Source organism: Hoplias malabaricus, chromosome 15 (genome assembly GCF_029633855.1).
Source record: "Hoplias malabaricus isolate fHopMal1 chromosome 15, fHopMal1.hap1, whole genome shotgun sequence".
Taxonomy (NCBI): Eukaryota; Metazoa; Chordata; class Actinopteri; order Characiformes; family Erythrinidae; genus Hoplias; species Hoplias malabaricus.
The window spans coordinates 21,976,310-21,987,281 of record NC_089814.1 but is presented as its reverse complement, the minus strand read 5'-3'; the positions used below and the strand labels follow the sequence as shown (position 1 = coordinate 21,987,281).

At 37.4% G+C, this 10,972-nt stretch overlaps 1 protein-coding gene across 1 annotated transcript; it reads left to right on the top strand.

Annotated features, from left to right (window-relative positions):
* Window positions 1–6,688: 6,688 nt before the first annotated feature.
* Window positions 6,689–10,423, top strand: tlr22 (toll-like receptor 22). Its single transcript, XM_066645628.1, has 2 exons — window positions 6,689–9,623; window positions 9,705–10,423. The coding sequence occupies exon 1, from the start codon at window positions 6,710–6,712 to the stop codon at window positions 9,614–9,616; it is 2,907 nt and encodes a 968-aa protein (XP_066501725.1). The 5' UTR covers window positions 6,689–6,709; the 3' UTR covers window positions 9,617–9,623; window positions 9,705–10,423.
* The last annotated feature ends 549 nt before the right edge of the window (window positions 10,424–10,972 follow it).

The window sequence follows — 10,972 nt, the reverse complement described above, 5'->3', positions numbered from 1 at the left end:
AACTATCACTAGGTTAGGAACATCTACATTGTGTCTACACTCATTGTCCATTTTATCAGTTCCAATGACCACACAGGAGCACGTTGTAGTTCAACAATTACAGACTGTAGTCCACCTGTTTCATACTTTCTTATCTCCAATCCGAAATCATACCTGCTCTGTGGTGGTCCTGTGGGGGTCCTGAGCAGGGTGAAATGGGGATTTAATGCAAAGAAAAAGGTGGACTTGTCTGTAATTGTTGAACTACAACGTGCTCCTATGTGGTCAGTGGAGCTGATAAAATGGACAATGAGTGATAGTTCAAACACAGTGGGGTAAGTGCAATGAACTCGTCAGAGCCAGAGGAGAAAAAACTGAGCGAAATCAAGACCCAAAATAGGAAGCCATTCTCTTCTGGTCCTTAACCAGGCTTTCAGTAATGTACATTACTCTTGCTGTGAGGAGCAGACAAAGATACTCTCCTTTAGTGAAAGTAGACCTCAGCAGTCACAATATTCTTCTTTATTCTTTCTTTTTCTCTCAGTTTTAAAGTATCCCTGGGTATGTGAAATTCTCTATATAAGTGTAACTTATTATTATTATTATTATTATTAATATTAATATTACTACTACTACGACTACTACTACTACACTCACTATACACCAGTCACTGTCCAGTTACTGTTTTATATATATATATATATATATATATATATATATATATATATATATATATATATATATATAAGAAACACAGCATTAAAGAAACATACTTAAATCTGTACAAACAAATACAACAAGACTATATTTTTGTCCAAAATACTAAAATGCTAAAAAGTTCAATAATAGGAGAGATAAATCTTTAAAATGTATATTTTTACATTTCGAATAATAAATTCCATCCAGAATGATTGAGCTCTGTAGTGAACTGAGTTAGTCTGATCTTCTCAGTCAATGATTGGACGAATGGAGTTCAAATGGATTGGCTTTCATGCCCGGCAGGTGGAGCTCATTATCTTATTTTATAGCGCCATATTTAACACCGTGGGTTTGGCTTTGGAACAGCATAAAATACGTCGTCCTGGAGGTTCAAAACTGCGATTTTTTTATGGCGTTTTGAATTTTGGTATTTTAACGGTGTAAAAAACGCCAGTATTTATACTTTTACGGCATAATTAACGGCGCCATGCCAGGAAAAACGCTGTATTTTTCTGTGTTTTATAAAGTAAACGTGTCTTTTAGATGCCGTTTTTGACAATCTTGGCATTCCATATAAGTTAGTCGTGAATCTCCGCACTTTTGCTTTCACACGGCCACAGACTTGCCCACAAATGTAAAAACAAATTTTCCAGTGAACTAATTTTCTCGTGTGGCACGACTAGTATATGTATCTTATAGCAGCAGAGAATAGTGTTGCCCCTTAAAATACGGAATCATCCCGTATGTGGTCACTAAAAAATGCGTTCCATTTTGAATGGATACGGGACGCATTTTGTTTCGTATTTTTGAGGTCACACTGTTATGGCAATGGTTTGAGGCAGAAATACGCTGCTCTCTTTCAGCCGGAGCGAGTATGGAACGCTGTTGGTCCCTAAATGTGTTGGATTCTCCGTGTTAACATGTAGCATATAATTTCGTGTTAACACTAAGGTATTTACGTGTTAATGCATTATAAATGTGTTAACACTTTAAGTTTGGGTATTTCGTGAATCATCATGCTTTACTGCCACCTACTGGTGTATGGCGTGATTGCTGAAAAAACATAAAGCCTTAACTCACCAAATAACGTAAAAAGTTCCAGTGTTTAATGTTCTGAACAATGTTTATGAGATTTTGTATATACATATATAAATACATTATATTGTTGAACCTTTAGACCCCCCCCCCACACACACACACACACACATATATATATATATATATATATATTGCCCTGTGGAGGACTGGCGCCCCCTCCAGGGTGTGTTCCCGCCTTGCTTGGTAGTATTGCTGTCTTCTCACTGCTCACGTAGGGCTCAACGTAGCCATAGGTCAGCACTTAGCTCCCTAGGTTATGAATAATTCAGATGAAACAAAGGCACTACTAAACAAAGGATTTATGTTTTGTGTCAGCTACAGTGTGTGATGTAAGTCCTATTATGAATATGTAAGTACACCTGGATTTGAGGCCTCCCATTGGCAAAACCCTTAAGAAGCGTTTAAACGTGTCATTTTTGGTCACATTATTATGCCAAATTTTTACGTGTTAACATGCAAATTTTTAATACTATGTTAATGTGCATGTGTTCACATGTTTAGAGCCCAACGGCGTTCCATAGAGTGAAAGACAGATTCCCCTCGGCTCCCAAACAGAGAATATGATTTTCATTGGTCGTCACCTTTTTATAGCCAATCAGTAGCCAGAACTATAAGTGTATCATTCAGTGCTGCAGCCAATGGAGTCACAGTCCCTGCTACAGGCAGTTGTTTTGCAGCAACAGGTTAGAGTTGAAACACTGAGACATATCATTCTCCCTCAACACATGGCACATGACATTTTTTTCTTTATACATAAACATCACATAATTTCATATAGATTAACCACCTACCAGTGTGTGTTTTTAGACCCTGGGAGGAAACCAGAGCACCTGGAGAAAACCCACATGGACACACAGAGAGAACACACTCCTCACAGACAGTTACACAGAGAGAGACTCAAACCCACAACCCCAGGATCCTGGAGCTTTGTGTCTGTGACACTACCTGCTGTGCCACCATGCCACCCTAACTGGTAAGACAGTATTTGTAAAATACATGGACAGATTCTGCTTTGTCATTGTTCAAAAAAGGTTACTGACAAGCACTGACAGTCCTCATGGTAGTGGAGTGGCCGAAAGTGCTCACTAAAGTTAGGTCCTCCGCCGTCATTGCTATGCTGTCAGTCATTTTACCATGGCCCTCTTCTAATGTCTGGCATCCCATGTGAGATCAGGGCCAAAAATCTGAAACTGAAAAACAAGTATCTGAAAGTGAAAATAAGATCTGTGACAAAAAAAAATATATTAAGCTAAAAAAATAAGATCTGAATCTGAAAACATAAAATCTGCAACTGAAAAATATAAGACTTAAAATGTCAATATATATATAGGAAAGTGGAAAATAAGAATAAATGATTTATTTTAAAAGAAATCCATATTGGAAAAAAAACACCCTACACTTATTTTAATTTTTAATACATTGTTGTATATTTCAAAGTTCAATCTCAAGATTTGAACTTTTAGTTTCAGCGTTTTTTTTTAAATGAACAAAACATTTGACCCTAATTTAACTGCATAGTCCCTTTGACCCTGCATTTCTTAGTTTGATTTCAGAAAGATAGCAACCCTAAAAGAGACTGACATGACAGATTTGGCCTGTGCATGCGCAAACCTTCACACATAGTTTATAGCAGCAGAGAGACAGTTTTCCAAAGCAGAGGGAGATTTATCTTAAAGAGTGTGTAATTTTAAACACACATAAACATGACTAAGTCATACCTCACTGTCCTTTACAGTTTTAAACATCTGGTGCACCTGCAACATTTGTTTATTTACAGCTGAATATATTCATGTAGATTTGTTGAGGTAGTGTTCTGCTAAAACAAAACATGACGAAGAATAATGTGGGACACACATGTCGTGAAAGCAAAAAAAAAGCTGTATCATTTTCAGTTTGCCACCATTTCTAAAAATCATTTTTTTTGTATTATTCTTTAGTAATCTTCTAATTTTGAGATACTGAATTTTGGGTTTTCATTAGTTGTCAGTTATAATAATCAAATTAAAAGAAATAAACACTTGAAATATATCAGTCTGTGTGTAATGAATGAGTATAATATACAAGTTTCACTTTTTGAATGGAATTACTGAAATAAATCAACTTTTTTCTAATTTTATGACCAGCACCTGTACATGAAGAAGCAGATGGGAATGTGGTTGGTGGTCAAACACATTCATACACAGGGACTGTTCCTCTTCATGTGTGGGGAAAAGCCTGATGTTCCACTGGCTGGAGGTTGTCTGGCAATTCTTTAAAAATGGAAGAACATGATTTAATTGTATTTTAGGGACAAATATAAAGAATGAAAACAGTCTGTGATTTGTTTATTCACTTAAATTTTAATTCAACTGACAAAATTACTAAGAAAATGTTTCCTGTGTTTTCAATGACCAACTTTAATTTTTATTTTGTAAATATAAACAAATCTATGTCACACCTGCTGTTGAACCCACTCTGAACCCTGATCTCAGAATTCCATTAACCAGAATCCCTCTGAGTGTCACATGATTTCTCCAGCCACCCAGCAAGACTGTTGCAGATCCAACTCCCCTGATTACTGACTGATTCCCCTTTTTGAACCTTTTATAAACTTTGTCCGTCTAAGTGTGCCTTGCAAAGTATCATCTCTGTTCTCAGAACCTGCCTTTTAACACTATTTTGTTTTCTGGTTTTGCTTCTCCCTTTTTGACTTTGTTTTTCACTTCCTGGTTTCTGACTCTTTGGACTGTCTCTGGGGTTACGCGTGTGTTCTTGTAATTTGATGAAAAACATTTTTGGATGGCATGTTTCAGTTTTATTTCACCTTTCTTTTTCATAACATATTTTACTCATTTGGTAACTGAAGATATTAACCATTGGGGTTTGGAAAGTGGAATTTTTGAGGCTTGGCTTTTTCTTGCTAAAATAATTATGGACTATGGACTGGGGAAAATGTCACCTTGCTGCCAGTATATCTCTATTTCATCTCTATTTATATCAATTATACATTTACACATAAGCAAGTTATCCATGTTGTGGGCAGTAACACAGCCATTGAATGATCCTTTTTGTCTTTGGCATGGAGAACTCAGTTAGTTTTTATGAGGACAAACTGAAATGTGAACTCATCTGACCACAGTACAGATCTCAGCAGAGTTTCTGCAAATTGCTGTATAATTTTCTTATTGGGTAATAGAGTTTCATGTTGCATTTCTTGATGTAGTAAGAGAATGTGACACAAGTTTTCTGAATGAACCAAGTCCATGTAGCTGTATTTATCACAGCAGAGCGACAATTTCTCTTGTGTGTCCGGACCCTACCCTTAGTCATTGGGCACAAGGCAGGAACACACCCTGGAGGTGGCATCAGTCTTTCATAGTGAGACCCCCCCCCATACACACACACACACACACATAGACACATACGGACATTTCTGAGTCTCTAATCCACCTACCAACGTGCTTTTGGACCATGGGAGGAAACTAGAGCACCCAGAGGAAACCCACACGAACACAGGGAGCACACATTAATCTCCTCACAGACAGTCAGAGTGGGACTCAAACCCACTACCTCCAGTTCCCTGTGTGACTGCGACACTACCTGCTGCACCACCGGGCCGCCCTATCACTGTTATTAATGTGTAATTTAAATAATATTAGGTTGCATTTAACGTATGTTGAGTATGCTACACAGCAAAGTGAGAGTGTTGACGAGTGCTAAATTATTACACTAACAGTGTTAATTTAACACTAATAGTGTTGATTAAACATGGTTGAATTTGCTGTGTAGACATTATTTTTTCCACTCTTTTACTGAAGTATATTTTTTGTGCTGTGTGAATTGTTTATAAATTATAAATAAAATATAAAAAAGGAGTAACTAATACTAACAAACAAACAGAATATGTAACTGGAAGGCTCCTACATGTCTAATGTTCAGTTGGGAGTGGTTCATATTTTTTTAATTAGTATAAACCTCAGCCATATAAAGCAGAAGCTCTGAATTTATTGTTTTTGTAATGTCACCTAAACCAGTACATTACACATATCCAGTCGTTTTTACTTGGCCCAATCACACTGAGGTTTAAGGAGTATTTAGACTTTAAGAAAGAACTCAGAATGAAGCACAATATACACAAAGAGGAAGAACATTGCTTTAATTTAAAGGATAAAAAGAAAGTGGAAAATGGTCACGTAAAACTGAATTATGATGGCTTTTAAATACAAGAAAATATAGGACATTATAGAACATAGTTGCTTTAATGTTTCAGTTTGGGTGGGGATATATCTGTATACAGCTGTCCTTCAACTCTGTGACGGGATCTGCCCATTAGCTGAAAAAAATCCTCTGTACTTCTGCTTGAAAGTTGAATCAGCACTGGGAGACCACAGAGACATCGACACGAGGTATGTGACTGGATTATGTATTCTTTAAAATGCTACTATAACTGATACTGATTAAAATTTAGTATACATCTAACTATCATTTGTAACAGCTACATCATTTTAACACATAGCTTTTTACAAGACTTTTCCCTAAGTGAAATGTTTGATTGCGTCAATGCGATTACATCATTTATACTCAGAACATTGTTTCTGAATTCATGAAAGTGAATAAGTAAAGTGAATATTGCTCTGATTTTACTAGCCCAGTTTTTGTTCTGAAGTGTGACTAGAGTGTTATTAAATTTTAGGATATTGCAAAAAACGTTGTATGAATGAATGTCAGTGCTAAATTCAAGAATGTGGAAGCATAACTTCCTTAATCCTCCTTAAAACTTCTGTTCTGGGGAGATAGGGGTCATTTCACTCACATTCCAGATTATTGTGAGTTTTAGTACTTATATTAGAGTTTTCTTTATAAAATTATATGTTATTAATTTTGTATTGTTCCCATAATTTCAGACTTGGTGCTGGATCTTATAAAGGGCTCGAAAAAGGAATTGTGGGCAACAATGGCAGCAAATCCTGGAAATGTATGTTCATTCACAAACCTGTTACAAATCATTTTCTCACTGTGTATTTTAATTGCCCACAGTGCTGCCTTTTCTTTTCAGAACTGCACTGTTAAAGGTGCTTTAAATGACTTGTCCCAGTTAAAAGTCCTTTGCTACGATATGGGCTTCTATAAAGTTCCTGCACCAGTACCCAATCAAATGAAATATTTAGACATTTCATTCAACTTTATTTCAAAGATTGAAGCCTCAGAATTTGAGGATGTTTGGAACTTGCAATCTCTAAACTTATCCAACAACCACATTTTCTGGATACAAGAAGGCACCTCTCAACAATTTCCCAATTTGACCGAGTTTAATCTGGCCTACAACAAGCTGAAGAGCTTGTCAAAAGGTCAGTTCCAGGGACTTACCAATTTGCAGGTGCTGCGGCTTGATGGTAATGCAATTGAAGAAATTGACCTAGACACTTTCAGTACCCTTCCCAGTTTAAAGGTGCTGAACCTCACTAAGAATAAGCTGCAGCAGATTGACAGGATCCAGTCGGTACTCGCATTGCCACTTTTGGAGGAATTATACATTGGATGCAACGGTTTTGAGGTTTTCAACTTGTCGAGGAAACCAACAACACTGAAGCAAATAGACATTTCTAACAACCCCTTGACTATGTTTCAAATAACCGATAATATCTTCCCACTTCTGGACCACGTTGATATGTCTCAGTGTGGTCAGAACAGAGCCATGATGTGGAACATCACGGATAAATCCTTTCTGAATTCAGTAAGGACACTGTACTTGAGTGAGGTCCATTTTCCTGTGGAAAGCATAGCTGCTTTTCTTCAGAACGTGTCTTGGGCTTCACTGTCTAAGATAAGATTTAACGGCAACAAAAGAGTGAAAGTGGAGGTTCTTCTCCAGGCCGCATGCTCCCATGACCTTAATATATTACGCTTGAAAGGCAGCAACATCTCAGAACTGACAAACAACATGTTTGACAAATGCTTCAACCTGACAGAGCTAGACTTGAGTGATAATAAAATATCTGTCATATCTGCTTCTATATTCGGTGGATTAACCCAGCTGAGGAAACTGTTGCTACAGTTAAACGAACTGACCCAAGTCTCAAATACTTTTCAAATGCTCCCCACACTTGAGTTTTTAGACCTTAGTAGAAACAGAATTTATAAATTCAGATGTTCAGACTTTGCAAATTTGACTCAGTTGACCCACCTCTACTTGTATGCCAACAGAATTTTGGAAATTGACTCATGCCTGTTCAAAGACTTGTATAATCTTCAAATCCTGAAGCTGGGCACAAATAAACTGTTGAAGATTGGCAGCGCTTTTCAAGATGGTCCCTATTCCTTGAAAGAGTTACAACTGGTATTTAACAAGTTAAGCTCAATCACAAGGGAAAGCTTTAAGAGTCTGTCGAATCTTACACTCCTGGAAATTTCTGACAATCAGATTTCTGAGATTGAAGGCCATGCTTTTATGGGTCTTATAAGCCTAACTGACCTGCTGCTTTCATCAAACAGGATAACAGCAGAAACTATCCAAGATCCAGCAGTGTTCTCAGGTTTGCCTAACTTGACAACACTGGGACTATACAGCAATGTCATTTCATTTAATAAAGATACCTTGCAGACACCTCCTTTTGTACATTTGACTTCACTGAAAATTTTGTCTATACATAGTCAACGGAAGGGTATGGGTCAGATACCTTCAAACCTACTTCATGGTTTAACCTCATTAGAAATGTTCTATGGCGGAAGCATGGACCTTAAGGGTCTCCATCCCAACACATTTAACTCCACCCCTAAACTTTGGTTTATGGATCTCACAAAGAATGCCTTTGAAGGTGAGAAACCCATCCCTGCCAATGTTTTCCATCCAATACCCAGGTTGTCGAAACTCCTCCTCTCAAAAGCTCGCCTTAATTCCCTCAACTTCTTAATAAATGCAAATCTCACTAGATTGTCAGTCTTGAAGGCCTCTCAAAATACTCTAGATGTCATCAACCAGGTAATAATTCAGTCGGTCCCTCAGTTGAAGTACCTCGATTTGGAGAACAACACCTTCACTTGTGACTGTAACAATGCTTTTTTCATTGACTGGGCTAAGAAGAGCAACTCCACCCAAGTTATCTACCTGAGCAGATACACTTGCAGTTTTCCAACTTCCCTGAGAGACAAGAAGCTTGCGGATCTCAATATGGACTATTGTAACGTGAATGTGGACTTCATCTGCTTTGCCTGCAGCTGTACTGTAATCTTACTTACACTTCTGGTCTCATTCATCCATCAGTTCCTGCACTGGCAGGTGATCTATGCGTACTACCTTTTTCTTGCCTTCCTGTATGACAGCAAAAAGAAACAGAAGCACCAGCAGCATGGCTTCCAGTATGATGCCTTTATTTCCTACAACATTCAAGAGGAACCTTGGGTTGTGGAAGAGCTGGTGCCCAATCTGGAGGGCAAACAAGGCTGGAGACTGTGTCTTCATCAAAGGGACTTTGAGCCGGGGAGGCCCATCTTAGAAAACATCATGGATGGAATATACAATAGTCGCAAGACCATTTGCTTGATCTCTTGTGCTTACCTCAGGAGCAACTGGTGTTCCAAAGAAATCCAGATGGCAAACTTTAGGCTTTTTAATGAGCAGAAAGATGTGCTGATCCTGGTATTCCTGGAGGATATTCCCATCCATCAGTTATCTCCATACCATCAAATACGGCAACTGGTAAAGAAGAAGACCTTCCTCAAGTGGCCAAAACCTGGAGAAGACACCAGAGTCTTCTGGCAGAAACTAAAACAAGCTTTAGAGACCAAAGAAGACCTTAACAAGCAGAACATACTTCTTTCTGGACAAGGAGAGGATTTTGGTGTCCAAGCAAGTTTTCTGTAACATGAAGGCAAGTGTCCATTTGTCATAAATAAGTCTTCTGTTTGTAGTAAATTAAATAATGTTCTCAGATGCTGTCTCACTGTTCTAGGGATAATGAAGTATAATGAAGAGGAGGGAAAGGAACTGTGTCAGCAGCAACATACAGACTTTTTGAAACTAATGGGGGTCTGCCTTGAGCTCTTTTGTCCCCCTCACAGCATGATTCCCTGCCTTTTTATCTGTACTGACTGAAGGTACAGAAGAAAACAGTCAACAATGACTGGACTATTGTTTAAGCAACCCACTCCAGGCAAGGTGTCAACAAAAACACGAGCTTTTAACATTTTTAGTGAATTAGACAATGCCCAAGCTCTAATGGTTTTAACTGTTACGTGGGGAATTACATACTGCTGAAATAAGAGGGAAAAGTGGAGGAAGTGAGAGGATCTACATTTCCTAAATATCTATTTCTGGCACTTAAACACATTCAAACATTAGAAAAGATATGTTGTGGAAAAGGGAATTTGCTCCCACTCTTTGCTCTGTCTATCCTGATAAGAGCCCTCTGCTGGTGATGATGTAAGCCCTGGTCTTTCAAATAAATTTTAAATGTATATAATTAAGGCACGAATAAATATTGGTGTAAATTAGTAAAGAAATCCAAATAAAGCTCCAGAATTCACAGCGATAACAAATTACAGAATTAAAACATTAGGGAAACACTGGGTTTGCAGATTATTCCTTCAAAATATCCCTTTTTTAACCTAGAGCCTCTGGATCTAAATATTGTATTTTGTATTGTAATTTAGTTTTTTTTACTTCTTGTATCATGGTAGCTTGTGTTTGTAATATGTTACTATGCAATAAATGAATGCTTATAAAAGCTGTATTTTTGCATCAGTTAATATCCACCAGGAAAGTTAAGTTCAGTTATGTATTCTAACTGAAACTTTATATTCATTGCCTTATTTGTGATTTTAACCTACAGGACACTTTTTTATAAGTACATAAAAAATTTTTAAAAGGTTAGAGCAAGTAGCTTTGACTGTTTTCCCTTGGGAATATACTAATTTGTGGAAAGGTCACGTGATAAAAGAACAAGTGTAATGACTTAATTTGTTCACTTCCTCATCGTGGGCACTCAAGTGATTATTACATGCCCTTTGACCACAGAACCAAGAGAGAGGAAATAGACCTAATGAGGTCAATCTAGAGGAAACATCATACTCCCTATCCTGTTCACTTTCTCACAATCTCGTTCAATTTACTGATATTTTAGTTTTCTTACATAAAACGTGCAGAGTAGAGTTGTTTATGTTTCATATTTCAGAGACAAAAATAAAACATTGCACTTGGGTGATATTCTTCAAAAATAAT